General features: G+C 39.8%; 1 protein-coding gene across 1 annotated transcript; it reads right to left on the reverse strand.

The window, feature by feature from the left end:
- Positions 1-3069: 3069 nt before the first annotated feature.
- gsx1 (GS homeobox 1) lies at positions 3070-4459 on the reverse strand. The gene is made up of 2 exons (XM_068716465.1): positions 4020-4459; positions 3070-3908 (listed from the first exon to the last, which is right to left on the reverse strand). Exons 1-2 carry the CDS (start codon positions 4387-4389, stop codon positions 3556-3558), a joined length of 723 nt encoding a protein of 240 aa, XP_068572566.1. The 5' UTR covers positions 4390-4459; the 3' UTR covers positions 3070-3555.
- Positions 4460-16575: the final 12116 nt, after the last annotated feature.

The raw sequence follows: 16575 nt of genomic DNA on the forward strand, positions 1-16575 counted from the left end.
TTCAGCGGAATGAACACACTTTGTCACCACTAACAGCTCCATAATGAAACATGTAGCTGTTAAATTTTTACCACTTTAACCACAGTTGTTTAAAAAAACAAAAGCAAAAAAGCATCGAGAGCAACTGGAAATGCAGGTTGAGTTGTTCGTATAAAGCTCTACCAAAATATAGATATTAATACCTTTTATTCGGACTATTAACATAATTCATATTAAGCTGAATTCCCAATGTTGATTCAAAGGTATCACTTTTGCCAATTCATACACAAAATTACTCATATTTCGATATCAGCAGTCTATGTCCCTCCAATGTATTGAGGAAACAGCTGCACACCAAATAAAAAATGACATCAAACGCCTTGAAGTACTGAAATATGAAGATAAAGGTGCATTACACTATTAAATACTTGTTTTTGAAAAACATCCTCTTGAAAATAGCCTCCCCTCTGCCAACAATGACCCAGTTCTCTACATTTACAAGCAAGGCTGGAAGCCTGGAGCAGCAGGCGTTTTTCTTTTAAAAATGTGCAAACATACACGTTATACATGTGCCAAAGTGTTAAAAAGTTTCTAAACTACTTTGTTAAAGTTTGTATGTTAACATGTTAGATTTAGTATAAACATTTACTAAGCTGGATAAGTTTAAAGTAGTTGAATGTGCAGTGCCACAGCAAGCCACGCGGGTCCAAAGGAGCTCTCATTGAGAAGCCACGTGTCCGTTTCCAAAGCCTCTCCAACTTAACCACCTCCTTTGTACGACTAACCCACATCGGCAGCGTCCCTCCACATAAAGGGATTTGCAATTTCAAGATATTTCAGCTTAAATGTTTTTGACAGTTCCCTCGCTTTTACTTCGGCTTGGTTATTTTAACTGTGCCAAATGGGTCACCTTGGGTTGCTGTCTGCGCGCAAAGGGCTTTTGCGCGCATTCAGTCTGAATTTTTTCCAACTTTCCTTGACGGGGAAACCAGCTGCTGGTCGTGAAAAGACGGCTTATTAATTGTCCTTTGTCATGCAGAATTGCTTGATTTCTAAAGAAACGTACAAAGGCTCTTTTTCAGGATTCAAGTATTTTGTTTCGTGCGTATTTTCAAACCATCGAATCAGCTGCAGCGCCGCGCCGTCTACCAGACTCTCAGGTACTGACTGCCTGCTCCCTTTGTCCCCTTTTAATGCTGTTGTAAATCGTGCAGACTGATTTGTTACAAGCTGTTCTTTTAATCTGATAGATAAGAGACATGTCAAAGAAAAGCCGTAAATAAAAAATTAGCCAGAATAAAGACAAGGGCGAGTCTGCTAGATGGGCGCCTGTTGACTCAAGCGGCTCTCCAGCGTCAGGGGAGCCCTCTCCTTAGCTCCGTCAAGGTTACGTCCACAATTCCCTTTTCTTCTTTTTAAAAAGACACCGTAGTCCGTTTTGCTTCAATGAATTGATCGGCACAAAATTAAGAATAAATAAATTGAGCATTTGGAGCACCGAGCGTATAAGCTCCCCCAGGGCGCATACCCCCGGGCTATTGAATGGATAAAGGGCGCTTTGCAGAGGACGTTGTGAGCAAAATGGGGCTCTATGGTGCAATTAACAAAATAGTCTAATCCCATATCTTAACAAATGCAAATATTTGAGTTTTGTTAAAATGGTTAAGTGAACAATTAAATGAAAGTTTACAAGTGAAAATTCACATCCAAAACGGCACACTGATGGAGATAATGTGCTGCACGCAATTTAAGAGTTTTTACTCCTTTTTTAAAAGCATAGAGATACGTTCCCAGTGAAGCAAATATATATTAAAGCCTATTCAACATAGTAAATATTATTTTGAGAACCAAAGCTTCAGTCAGAGAGCAGGTGTAGCGGTGCGTAAAATAGGCGAACAAAACTGGATCAACTCCTGGTTTGTTCTTTAAGGAGATGTTTTGGTGATCCGATGACATATTTTTTACTTGAAATAAGAACAAATACATATTTACTCCTTTTAGACCTATTTTACCAGAATAGCCAACAGAAGTATTTTGCTTTCAAGAAATTTATGTTTGAGGATGCTGCGTACTATTTTACTTGGCACATTATTTCAGTTTGTGGGTTTAATGACTTGCCATGAAAATAACATTATGTACTAATTAACGATTATGTTTTTGTTTTATTATAACATAATATTGGTGGAGCCGAAGAGGCTTATATTAACTCTTAAACACACCTGGAGCTCATAAAACCGACAATAAACTTGACCACACTGGTGCGTAACAACAATAAGAATAATGTGGGTCATGGACACCAAACTGTGTCTTTTCCTCATTTATTTTCATGTTAGATCGATATCTTAAGATATGCAAACTCCTGATGCACCATTATACACCCACCATGATTATTAACTCAGTCACACGAGACGGATCATTTCAGCTGGGACTAAACTTGAAAGAAGCTCCAAAGGGCCAGGCAGCGATATTTGCGTTGAGTGTCCCCCAGGGAAAGCATATAAAAGGACCCCATAACAACGTCTTTATCACCTCTTAGTGATAAAGATTATTGAGCATTTGATTTACTCCTTCAGGGTGGAGTTCAGCTCATGTTGCCTAATGAGCTTCTTCTAGATATACAAGTACACTTTGCTTGTCCGGAGTGCAAGCTGGGAATACTTTTGTCCTCCCCAATTTATTTTTGGCTCTCTGAGAAGACATTATGAGCTTTGTCAATCACCGTTTTAGTGGTATTCTCCTACACCAAACACCCCTCACCCACATTAACTGTACCTTCATGTGAGAGAAGATAAAAATATATATTTAAAATGGCAAAGAAAATGGGTCTTGCGTCTAAAATAATGCACTGCGCATGTTGCCACATACAGCCAGGACGAGATTACATGTGTGTAGATGTAATTCATGTTACCATTTTGACCAAAGACTATCGCACAGTATTTAACATTGATTGTCTTCTCACGGCGTATTTTTTTATATAATTTAATGCCCAAACTGCTGATATCAACCCGAGGTTACGTGCGCCACTGTGCGCACTCAGCGGTGCGCAAAGACCAACATATTTAACTCACACCACAACATCGTCTTCCGCTCAGAAATATTTTTATTTAAGTATCAACATTTTTAAATAAATAAATATTTTTTCAATTACACTGAAGATATAATTTCAGAGTCATTTCAGCAATGTGACATTGAGGGAATTTATCTCCAACTTTCCATATTTGAAGTCACAGTTCCATCCACAGAATGAATCTAACCAGTAGTCACCATGTATACAAAATACTGTCTGCCCCAAAATACTAATAAACAATGTTGCTATTGTTTTTTTGGGGGTTTGTCTTTACAAATATGCCTACCATACTCATCGGATTGGCAACAACAAATGGACCGTTTTCAGAAAAAAACTACATACAAAACGTACAACATGTATACAGCTATACAATAATTCAGGGCAAATCCCTGATTAAATATTCTCTTTCTATGTACAGACGACTGAACACAAGTGGAACAGTCTATTTTTTTGGCTGTATTCAAAATCAAGAGGACCAAAATGTTTTAGAGGGGAGTAAGCGGGAGAGTTCAGGGGGAGACGGAGAGGTCCACGTCTTCCTTTTCGGACGAGGAGGGAGATATGGGAATGTCATCCTCCTCTTCCTCCGAGCATCTCGCGGTTGACAGGGACGAACATTTGCAGTTGTGTGATCCAGTCCTTTGGCCGCTGCTCTTGCCCTCCTTTTTGTGCTTCACTCTGCGGTTCTGGAACCAGATTTTCACCTGTTTCTCGGACAAGTTCAGGTATGTAGCGATCTCGATGCGCCTCAGTCTGGAGAGGTACATGTTGGAGGTGAACTCTCGCTCCAGCTCCAAAAGTTGTGTGCTGGTGAAGGCCGTGCGCATGCGCTTACTGCTCTGAAGTTTGCTGTTGCTGTTTTCTGTGAAAAATAAAAGAGAGAGAGAGATCGTCAAGCCACGGCGATATTATGCCAACACGTGAAATGTGGCTTTGCACACGCAATGAAACGTTACATGAGCCCTTTACTCACCGATGGAGATGCAGTGGAACTGTCGCGGGTCTGGGACCGAGTACGCAGCTTGGTATATCCCCGGTCCGTGGCTGAGGTTGGATGAAGCGTGTTGCCTCGACAGAGCCGAGTGGCAGTACTGTGAGCCGAAGGGAGAAAAGGACGCCTTGAGAAGCGGCAGAGTCGGTGGAGACGGGTGGAGCTGGGTCGCGGTCATGCACAGCGGACAGAAGCACAGCAGCCCGGCTTTCCTGGAGTGGCAGGAGCCCGGCAGCCCGTGAGGGTGGTGCGGCGAGTGCACGGCGTACGGGAATAACGGCGGGTGGTTCTCATTCCCCTTATCGTTGGCCTCCCGTAAAATCAAGGAATCCACGAGAAAAGACCTCGGCATGTTTGCAAACTTGTTGCTCTGCAGCGTGGTTGAAGTTGAAGCCTGCGCGCGGTCGTGTCAGCGTGCTCTCCTCAGGACGGTGGACAGCGAAGTGGTGCTGAAGGCGCATGCACTGCTCCTTAAATAGCCGCCGAGGACTCGGTTCGGCCATGTGACGGTTACGCCGTAAGCGGCCAAGAGCTCTCAATAGGGTTTTGTGCCTTTCTCTCGGCATTCCCACTGCACGCTTCCCCATTATTTCACTTGTTAACTAAATGAACTGCATAATGTAGTCTATTCTTGTCAGCCCCACCCACGCCGCAAGAGGCGGCACTGCCCATTCTCCCTTTTATCATCACTCTCATTTTATCATAGAGCACAGCTTAAATTTGCGAGAGAAAACGTCCCTGTCACATTTGGAAAGCCGGTATATGTATTCAACTTTTGTCTTAGACATTGAGCAGCCTATTAGGTATGTATGTAGTTTTAATTATGTCTGTATAACCAGGGTGAGAAGGGGAAACTTTCAGAAATATTTACAACTGCTAATGTACTACACTTATCTTATTAACAGTAGGTAAATGACAGAATCATTTCCCATCGTTTCTTTAATATTAAAGGATAACTGTATCTCTTGAGATTATGAGAATGTATTTATCAATAGCTGCATTTGTAGGCCTGTATCTACTTTTCGCCACGTTATTTTTCTGAATAAACGCCAATCATTCTTGCATCCATTTTTGTAAGTTTTAGTAGTTAATTATTTATGTGACAGATCTTCTGCACTTGTGTGGCTACTTGACTGAGTGTTGAGCGCAAACATAAATGCAACAGCTGAATGTAAAGTTTATGCATATCCATTTTAAGGTTAATGTGTCATTTCTGGGCACAAAAAAGGGACAAGTCATTGCCTGAAGGCAGTGCTGTTAAAGAGCAGTGATTAATTCCTTTGCTCGGGCCCCTGCCGAGTCGGGGGAAAGAATATGTAAAAATAACCAGGTTTTCACTCTGCGGCCCTTATTGAATGTCATTGTGGAGGGTTTTCAATGAGAGAGAAAGAGAGTCGAATTAAAGTGTGTGACAGCGGCGGATAGACGCAACAAAGGCGACTCTGTCATAGAGGAGCCCAATGCGCGGCGCGTGAAGCCCCCGCCTCGCGCACTGATTGAATTAAGTAATAGGAAAACATTTTCTTTCACTTTAAGGCTCTCTGAACAAGACCTTCAAAGGGACGGGACCCGTAATGTGTGAGTAAATAGTGGAATGTGCTTTCTCTTCCTACGAGTAAACAGTTTGTTGATATCTTAAATTAAAGATTAATGTGAGATCATAAACAGACAGGGTTAGCCGCAATGCCTCGGGACGTTATGTTTGATGGAGGGGGCAATGATAATGTCAAATACATTTACGTTATTGCATCGCTACGTCCTAGAGTTTAACCTGCTTTCTGCTTTATTATTCGTTCTCACTGAAGAGGTTCGCCTATTTAATTATTTTGATATTGTCGTCTGTCAGGGTCTATATATTGTCTGATTTAGGCATATTTCCCATAAATTGTCACGTCCAGCGTATTAGCTCTTCAGCTCCAAAACATGCCCACATGAGGGTGTGATGCTATCTGTTTTCTCCTCATTAAAGAGGCCTAATGCGCTCAGCTTCACACCGCTAATCTTCCATAAAGGCTGGACCTGTAATTAGGCTGCGCCATTAAAGTAGGTACAAATTAGGAGCAGTTAAACCCTTTAACGACACAAAATATCTGTCCGAATGACTGTTGTATCTGCGAGAGCCATTTCCATTTTTCTATTAGTCTGTCCTTTCATTTCCTGCCAGGAAACAGCCATTAACTAGTCTGTCAATCTTGTTGCACTCTATGAAACCTGTAAATACAAATCTATCGCTTTTATTCCGATTCTTAATGAGGTAATAAGTTAATGACATGTTTTCATCATACGTTAAAAGCACCATTATTCTCATGAAGAGTGTGCCAGATTATGTGCTCAAGCACAAAATTAAATCGGCAAAATGTGTATTTTTTTCAGCCCTGGGCTAAACACTGCAGATTTAAAAAGTATCGTGTCTCAAATCCTGCTTTTTGCAGCGGCAGAGAGGCTGCATGTGGTGGCAGCTTGATGTATTGCTTAACATAAAGATGTTATCAAAGGCCCTAATTTTCAAATTATGTACAGCAGTCGCCCCGTGGATAGGAATAGAGGTTTCATGGGTCGTCACGCAGGGAGGCTCATCCTAATTTGCAAACCCAACTGGAGACTGACAAATAGTTTTGACCTCCCTCTGGAGGCGCGGGCCAGAAGTGCAAAGAATCTCATTCTCCATAATCACTTGTTACTGAGATAAATAATCGAGGGGAAATAGCTCACTCGCATTATTTCAACTCTATTACATTTTTTTTTGCTCTTGTCCCAAGCTAAAAAGAAAAATATACATTTACAGCCACTTATGATAAGATTGATGCATCATCACATCCATATCTGTGTTTTTCCCCACAAACCAGTGAGCTCCATGTGTTCAGTAACTAGCATACAGCTGTGGGTTGGTAAAGCTTCTTAACGTTTATGTTTGATAGGGGGAAAGCAATGCCCTGAAATAGTAAATTATTTATAAGATATTAAGTTGGAACAATTGCCATCACTCAAGTTCATCCCCGATGATAACACTGACCAGTGCCTGCTGTGCCGTTGGAGAAGCACATTTTCAGGGGCTTTTATGCAATTATACCCAAAGATCTCGTGCCTGATGACATAAAGAGAGCAGTCTGTTTATGGAGATGTAGTCAATATCTCCTTTTCTTTTTGGTATGAATAATTCATAGTTTAAGACACTATCCCCCCTCACTTAATATGTACACACACTTAAACACCCACACATCTCTAATACAAATGATGGTTTTAGCTGACAGTGTAACAGGATTTAAGGTCCCAGTGGGGTTTGGCCCAGCCGTGGATGGGCGCTGTGACTGTCGACGTGACACAGAGGGCCGGCTGCCCCTCCTAATCTCCCCCTGAGGCAACATCACAGACTGCGGATCTTGCTGCACCTCTATGGACGCACAAAGGCCTGATTATCATTCATATGCTCACCAGAAACACCAGTCCAATAGATAACAGATGACACATAAGTACCAGCTGAATGGTGCAATATGTTGAGGCTGCTGGAGTCTATAGGGACTAATGAATCCTTAAGAGAGAGGGAGAACGACAAAGAGATGCAGTCGTTTGAGGTATCATGAAGTGTCAGATATAAGGCTCTACAGGTGAACATGGACTTGAGTGAAACTGAGGAAACTAATTGCTTAACATTTTTGTATTTGCAGTTATAAGGAATAAATAACCAACTATCTTAACTGTATTTATAATGCTGGACAGTGTCTGATTATATTTAGAAAGTCGAGCCGTTTCAGTGATCATTTTAGGATGATGATATTCAAGCGACCATTTCAAAATAATAAATGAAAAAGTAGTGCTTTACTCAGCATTGCCTCACAATTAAACAGATCAAATCACATTTTTACTTTAATTTAAGTTAGGAGAAACATCCAGCAAATCAACATTAGACTTCAAATTGTTTTCAGATGCGTAGTTTCTTTTTTTTTCTAGTTATTTTAAGTATTGTGCTTGAAAATGTGTTTTTTATTTACTCAAAAATGTTTGCTGTCAGAAACCTTTCTTTCACATTTCTCTTCTTCAGTACTACATTGTTAAACTTAACAAGAAACAGCCCAAATGTGAGCCTGAAGAGGGATTTTTACTGTGTTGGCTGACATCAGAATCAGAACCGTATATTGCGAAGTATACATTACACATACGAGGAATTTGACTTGGTGAATGGAGCATAACAATAAACACTGTGCAATAATCAAAACATCATTTAAAAATAGTATATTATATAATATTAAAATGTACAATAAATATGGTAGACAAACAAACAGATACAAATACCTTAAAACAAGTATATTGTAAAAGACATCTGGTTGATCCTTCACTTTACTTTTTAATTTCAAACATTGTTTGAAAGTACAAAGCGTCACAATTGTAGCTCGATGAATTTTTATACAAACCCAATTTCACTACCACAAAAGTCACATATTTTGCAGGAGTGCATACAGGACAGAACAATACAATTAGGTGTATACTGAATTTGTGCCCCTGTAAATATGGTTGACTTATCATTAGATTCATTCTGAGTAAATAATAAAATAAAAAAGTGCTACAGCATAATATGAAAAACCTTTTTTCTCTTTTTAAATTTCTGACAACACAACGAAGACACTGAGTCTCCCCTGGTTCCTCAACAAGTGTCGGTCAAATTCAAAGAAAAGCTATAGAGAAAGCAAAATGTCGACAAATCTTATAAATTATAATACAACTTTCACACAGCTCTCTGTCCCTTCCTTCATATAGTCCTTCCTATTTTCTTTCTATGTTTATTTATGTGCTTTCTGATGATTTGAAATTTCTACTTACAAGCTGCAAAGAGAGCACCATTAATAAGACAAAGCCACCCAATAACAACGTCTGACTATCAGTGACCTGAGCAGTATCACTATCATCTTTACACATTTGATATTAAAAGTACATATCTTAAAATACTACAAGATTAGATTGTGTCACAAACACTATGCCTCTTTGCCGCCTCAGTTTTTTGTGTTTATACATCCACTTGTAGGCTTCAATACATTTCATATGTGGGATTTATTCTGCTGTGAATGTTAAGTTACAAATATACAAACTGAAAAGCAAGAGGCAACACTGCACACAGACACATCTCCACATGTGTGAATATGACAAATGACGCACCATACGTCATTCTGACAAAAGTCTGAGCTGCGGTTCATTGAGGAGCTTCGTAAAAATCTCCTAGCAACCCTCCGTCATGGAGGTCCATTAGAGAGTTTATAATGAAAGTCAAACAATGTAGGAGGATCATAGTCGTGTTTACGAAAAGTCACTTCTGCAATCAGCAGCATTGGAGAAGCCACCTTTGACAAAATGGAAAGACATCATACTAATTATTTGTCTGCATTAAAAATGTCTAAATACGACTAGACGTGTGTTATTTATTTGGTTGAGTTGTGTGAATTATCCCAAATGATTCCAACTATTTTCAAACCAAAAGAAATCCGTTATTATAATCAAGGCATTGTGTCATTTGGTCCCCATCAATGTAGTCATATCCTTTAGCACAAACGTCAGCATTGTAGTTGTCTGCCAGAAGCTGTAATAAATTGATCAGATTTTAAGCCACGTTTTGTCTTTTTTATCTATATCTTTTAACAAGATGAAAGATTTGAATCATCGAACATCAGATTGTATCTTAATTTATCAGAGAAACAAGCTGAGCAAAGGTTAGCAGCAGCTCGGCTCGTATAACGAACAGCATCAGAGAAGCACTGATTTTTAACTTGGAACTGCTATCGTCAGTGTCTTTACTGGTTTTAATCACTGGGTCTGTTTATTTTGGAGAGAAGGAGACTTCTGTGATAGTTGAAGGAATCCTGCAATCAAATCAAATCAAACTTTGAAATTGAAAAAAACTGTTGACCAAAGTGCTTAACAGACACAAAATACAAATGAATACAAAGCAAATACAAATACAACAAAAGGAACAGAAGAAAAACAATAAACATAATGTGCACATAATAGTATTAAAATTTGCAAAATTGCGGCACAACAGAAGATGAAGTCAAGCTCAAATCAAACAACGGCCAAAGAGACATCAAGGTAACAACTCCCATGATCTCATGCTACTTCACAACATCACAAAACTTCATCTTTTGTTATTGTTTTGAGGATGAGCGGCAGAAAATTACATATTGTGCCTTTAAAGTTACTGTTTCAAATTAAAATAATTTAGAAAAACTAAAAACAATTGCTTAATTTATGCCTCAGCCTGATGTGTTTGAGTCCAGTTCAAGTGCTGTTGCTGCCTCTACATGGCTGGCCACACTGACTGAATGACTGAACAGTTAATGAATAACTAATACACACAATTAAACAGCTATCTAACAAAGAGCTACATTGTTGATGGAGGTCCAATCAGTGACGTTGAACATGACTATACTCTCAGATGGTTTTCAAGACAGTGCCAAGCTTGTTTGGTGCTGGTTGTTACCACAAACCCTCTGAGTTTAGTTCGGTGTTTTAGCAAGCTTATTTTTTTGTTCACCATTCTTTGTTGTCCAGGAAGTAAATGTAGCAAAGTACTAAATGTTGGGAGCTACCATGCAGATATGATGCGCCATGCAGTTCAGTGGTTCAGAGTCTCTTTATCACGTCGCATTTTAATATAAACATAAACACCAGTATGGAGAAAGTTACAAAGTGCTTGGGTTATTGACTGAGATGCATCATTTTGTGTCTTCCCTTGGGTAGTGCCTTGGCGTAACGTCTACTACTGATGTGTTGACTTTATGTTAAGTAAATCCCAAAAGATCATGGAGCAGTCTGGTGTAACTGGACCAAAATGGAAAAAAATAGCAAAAACACAAACTCACTGTCTACGGCCTGAAAACATTTATGGGCACAAAAAAGAACCAAGTACAAGATAAATGAAAGGGGAAAAAAACAAAAAACATATTAGACTAATGCTGCTTTCACATGGAATCAGGCATTCGGTAGGCAGCGGAAGGCAGCATGGGGAAAACACAGGAAAAGTCAGAATGGCAAAACGTGAAAACGAACATATGAAGATATGTTGCTATGGTGATATTCTATTGTTTACAAAGAATATAATAAAATATATTAAATGAAATGATTTGAATATTCTGGTAATGCATGTAGCTATCAAAGCAGCTTTCTTTATATTGTGTTGCAGTTAAAAACAGCTACGTAACATCAAAAGTTGATGGGTAAAAAATGTACTTAAAAATATATGAAAAGAAAAATATTTTTGGACAATTTGTTCACGATTGTCATCCAATTTTGGCACTTTTTTGTGCAAGAACAAAGAGCGATTTAAAATAATTTTATATTCATACTCAGCAAGAAAGTGCATGCTGTGGGCCATTTGACTAGAATTAATGGGAAATAGATGCAAACCTGACAGTCTGGCCTCTCTAATGAGCCCATTTACATCTAAATGTGATGATTTTCTGGGAACTGAAATGGTCAAAGATGTCTTCCATGAACTTTTTCAACTTCAGAATAAAACAAATGGTACAAAGCAATGCCGTTTGCCATCCAATGTCAGTCATACTAAGACACAAAGCATTTGTTAACTATTGAATTGTCCAACTGTGTCTTCTGACATGCGAGACTCATCAATCCTCACACTTTCCTCATCAATGAAAAATAATTAGAAATTGGGTTTTGCTCAAAAATACTGTCAGAAAAACTCCACAGAGCCATTAGAGGTCTAAATATCTTCGGATGATTTCAAAATCCCTTTTGATGTAAATCCATTGGTTCTGCTATAGATATGTCTCAAACTTCCCCTTTGACCCTATTCATATAAAAGCCTTGAAATGCTCTTCAAAAGGGTTTGTTACCCTGTGGAGGTCAGTAGGCTATTACGTATGGCTGACTCACATTTTTCCAAATCAGCCGACTTTTGGCCAAGAAATAACAGGTCAAACCAATGAATTTAATGAACTCTCCCAGACACAATGAATGCCTCTTGCCATTTGAACCCCAATAAAGGGATATGGGCAGGTCAGCCAGCCCTTTCAAGGGGTTTGTACACAAATGTGACAGAATGCAGTTGCTTCAGTGTCTGCGCTGACAAGTTGTTCAAAGTGCTGGGGATGTCAGTGATAGTGCCTCCGTCCACACTGCCCCCTTTGTTCCCTATTTTGTGTCTGTTGCTCTTTCATCAACAGTCCCACACGTACAAAAGCGAAAGAATGCAAAGCGTCTTTTGCAATGTTCAATGTTTGCCTCATTTCTCTATGCCGAATTTTATGCTGTAGGCCAACATGCAGTAGGCTTTATTGTCGGGAAAACAAAGCCAAATTACGGCGCAGAACAACTTCTGATGGTGACTCGCTACTCCTCCCTCCTTTTCACCGCTTTACTTCTCTGTTCCTCCCCTCTTGCCTCCCCTCATTCACTTTCTCCTTCATTCATTGTCTTTTTTTCTTTCTGAGTTTTCATTTTTGATGCTCTGATGTTTCCAGTAGGTTTAATTCTGAAAATCAAAGGATGAGAGAACAGAAAAATAAAAGGAAAATAGCTAAATTTCCTACTATTTCAACTTCTGTCTTAAACTTTAACAAAAGTATCGGCATCAAATATGTTTAATTGATGCAGCTGCCAAGCCGTTTTGTGCTTGGTCGAGAAAAAACTTCTTTAGGCATATGGTATGTGTGTGTTCACTTAATTGAATCAATTGGAGGCCATGGGAAACCACCAAGGGGGGTAAGGGTTCGGGAGGAGGGAGGTCAGAGAGTTAGAGCAGGAGGGAGGGGGATAAACACTCCAAAAACTACTCATGTAACCATTACTTACCAATTTTCAGCTCAGCAGTTCATCATTACCTCATTCTCAGAGTGTTTCTCTAAACAACAGGATGGGGATGAGCTTCAGGGAAAACTCTTAAAGGAAGCTGACTCAAAGACCACGGTGATTCCTTTAAGTTTATGGTTTTCTCATTAATGACCTCCTGCGGTTTGCCCCATTTCCTTTCCATTCATCTCACATTAGCCTCCTTTCAGAGGTCACTATTGTTTTGGGATTGTTTTAATTTTTTAGGATACAAATGTTTAAATATCAACAGAAACTTTCCTGACATTTGAAAACTAAACCATTGTCATTTTGCCCACTTTTCAGCCACACAACCTAAAGAAATCTTAGGATACATTTTCTTTTTTCAGTAGTTTCTGAAGTTGTTGTTTTACATGTTAGTTGGTTGGTTGGTGGTTGGCTACATTTTCCAAACCTCAAATCGTACCCACTCTTCAAAGGATGGATTTGAGTCTTTTTTGAGCATCACTTTCAGGGCAATGAATGAGAAATTTATGGACGTTTGCATAAATAAGAGCCCACACCCAGTATGATTTTCATAACTTTTCTTCTCAAATTTCTATTGCAGGCCTTGTGATTTGGAGTGAGCTTTTGTTTGATTTTTTTCCCCACACTTTTTGGTTGTTTCATTTTACTTCTCTCCCCCCTCCCTCCATCCTAATGACCTCTGTGACGGCTTTTTACTCCGTCTCACACACTGCTTTTGACAAAACGGGGAATATATGGCTCGGTCTCAAGAGTTATGACGTAAGCAGTGTGAAGAAGAGGTTTGGGCTAATTCAATGTCTATATATGACCATATATGTGAGAGTCTGCATTATGACGGGTCACTGCCCATCTCACAGGGTCCCCCAGTTTTCTGCAGATGCGCTCTATTCAGGAGGCGACACGCGGCGGGACGCTGCTGGGAGGTAGTTACTATTTCTCCATTACCATAGAAACTAACACACTGGCTTTCAGCTGGACTAGGCCAGGGGTCCACTGACACCAACTTTCACACTACTCCAAGTCCTGACAAAACCCCAAATAGATCCCAGTGCACTGAATAATACCCATTTGTACCCAGTTTAATGACAGAATGAGCTGCCAGCAAAATACTCAATGCTATGACACCAAAAAAATAAGAGGCCTCCTTTTTGGGACACTTTTTATAACGAGCACAATGGTGATGGGATGAAGACTTGGGCACTGATATGGAGTGACGCCTTCAAGTAAAAACTATTTTTATATGGGAAATGCAAGCAACAGGTTATCAATATCTAGATCCACGTTTATCTGGTGCAAGAGCAGTGTAGGGTGTTGTCAATTTAAGCTGGTTCTCTCGCTGTGTAAAGTGTTTAGGCAATAACAGATAATTCACAATTTAGTCCAAGATGAATAGAATAGTTTGACGTTTTGGGAAATATGCCTATTTGCTTGGTTTAAATGAGAAGCGTGATACTGCTCTAATGTCTGTACAGTAAATATGAAGCTACAGCAAGCAGCCGGTTAGCTTCACTTAGAATAAAGACTAAAAACAGTGGGAGTGAAAACGTTAATCTTGCTCTGTCCAATGGTACTAAGAGCCACTTACCAGCAGCTAAAAGGCTAAGGTTGTCTGTTCAATTTGTAAAAAAAACTGAAATATAAAAATGACAAGTTGTGGTTTTATGGAGGGTTATGCAAGATTGTTTGCCATCTCCGTGCTTTGCTAAGCTAACTGGCTGCTGGCAATACTTATTTATCATCCAGACAATATCTTTATTAATGTTCAATTGTCAATGGGAAAAAGTGTGGTTGTGGTCAGGCTAATATCTTTCTCTGCTGGTCTGTACCCATATGTAGGTCCTTGCTCGGTCAGCATTTTTTCGTCGTAGTTTGTACTGTTAGCTCTGTTAGCACCGTTAGCTACGAGCCGGCGGCTCAGATGATGCAATCGAAACGCTCACAATCTCGTATTAGGCACCTTTAATGACAAAAAATATAATTTTCTGTCTAACCTTAATGCATTTTGTATATGGTATGAGTAATCCATGGGCATTGTGGAAAGTACATTTCCATTGAAAAAACTAGCACTTGGACACTGATGGGGAGTGAAGCAGTCAAGTAAAAACTACAGAAGTTTACATTTTATGATGACAAATACTAGCAAAAGCAGGTTAACATTATGCAAATGAGTGTTTTTTGTACAGTGCAGGTTGGAGTTAGTTTAATATCTTTCCTGTTTACATCCTATTTGCTCTACTCTTCTGAAAATAGCTTCTGCAGCTGCACAACTCCCTGGTTTTAATGTCAGAAATGTAATTTTCCTGTCCATCCTTAATGTATGATGTATATATTACATGGTATGGGTAATAATTGGGCATTGTGGAAGGTACGAGGTCAGAGTTCACAATTGATCCTCTCACCCCTGGCAGGTGCAGCTCACAGGAGTGAGAGGAGGCGGCCCCTCGTCTCCCGCACCTCTTCACGCTGCTCAGCGAGAGAAAGGGAGGAGTGTAAATGAGTGCACTCCAGAAAGCCATCACCTGCTCCCTCCACCCTAAAATCCCCACTAACTCTGCCAGACAGAGATATCCAACAACCCCAGCTCAAATTTCTCCAACTCCGGTTAATGAGAGAGACAGAGAGAGAGAGAGACTGACAGACAGAGAGAGAGGGAGGGAAAGGGAGGGAGGAAGAGAAGGGGAATTAAGAATTTTAACTATTAGCATCCATGCCGTGATTTTGTTTTTTCGCCTGTTTTGTTGTTCCGAGTATGAACGCATTCATTGGCAGCAAAATGTACATTTGTCATGCCTATAGAGGGAACTGAATTGGACTGGAAGGGGCATTGAGTTTGTGCGCACAGAGAGCCCAAGGGTGAGGTTGTGTATTGATGGGTGCCCCTCCCAGCTTCTCCCAGATTCCCCCTCTATTGTGACTTTGAGTGAATGTATCCTCTTGCTAAGGGCACTGGAATGTGTCTTCTCAACTTGTGTGATGGATGGGGCCTTGTTTTGCACTCCTCCGCCCCTCCCTCTGAATCCCTCTTTCTCTCCCTCAGCCTTTGACTCTTTCATCGCATCCTTTTATTCGGCACCAATAAAAGTCAGTGATTCTTCATCAGCCGTTGTGCAGATCTGAGGGCCGCTGTTATTTTTCATCAGGAGTGTGTCACACATCACCATTCAGCCCCTCCGTCACACAAATTCAGACACTGGCACAGAGGCAGAAGCAGGTGGAGATACACCATCAATGAATTATTCAAATGAGACACTGGGCATATCCTTTAAATTTAATTTAAATACTTGGTTAATGTTGTATTGTGGGTCTCTATTGCCATTTATGCACGAGGGTGATATACGGTTTTAGCTTGAATGAGTTCTAATAGTATGAGTAGTAAAAAAGATATACTTCTACTATTAACAATAATGATAATAAAATAATAATAAACTAAATAAAATAACAATGAATACAGATAACAGATAACAGAAAAGACATTGGTCATACATGTTCTTGGTTGTAGATTTAATTTTTAGCCCACATTTTTAAACCTTTCTAACCTTTAGAGTAATGAGAGAAGTAAAACATAAAATACTACAAACTACATGAACTGTATAGTGAACATGCAGATCACTTTCTAAAAGATGGCCCACAGTGAAATCTCACTGGTGTGCAAATAAACAAACACAAACCAACACGAGCTACCAGAGCGTCGTGCTCAATCAACTCCATTGTTTGGTGTTTTGTGAGTTCATCCTAAAAT

The sequence above is a fragment of the Cebidichthys violaceus genome, unplaced genomic scaffold (assembly GCF_023349555.1).
Source record: "Cebidichthys violaceus isolate CVI_PGR_0920_01 unplaced genomic scaffold, fCebVio1.0.p SCAF_20, whole genome shotgun sequence".
In the NCBI taxonomy this organism is placed as follows: Eukaryota; Metazoa; Chordata; class Actinopteri; order Perciformes; family Stichaeidae; genus Cebidichthys; species Cebidichthys violaceus.

Bases quoted from the DNA above. Each gene is read 5' to 3' on its own strand.
- gsx1 (XM_068716465.1), bottom strand. From the start codon at position 4,389: ATGCCGAGGTCTTTTCTCGTGGATTCCTTGATTTTACGGGAGGCCAAC. The intron at 3,909-4,019 runs GTGAGTAAAGGG...TATTTTTCACAG, and splicing joins GTTCCACTGCATCTCCATCG to AAAACAGCAACAGCAAACTT.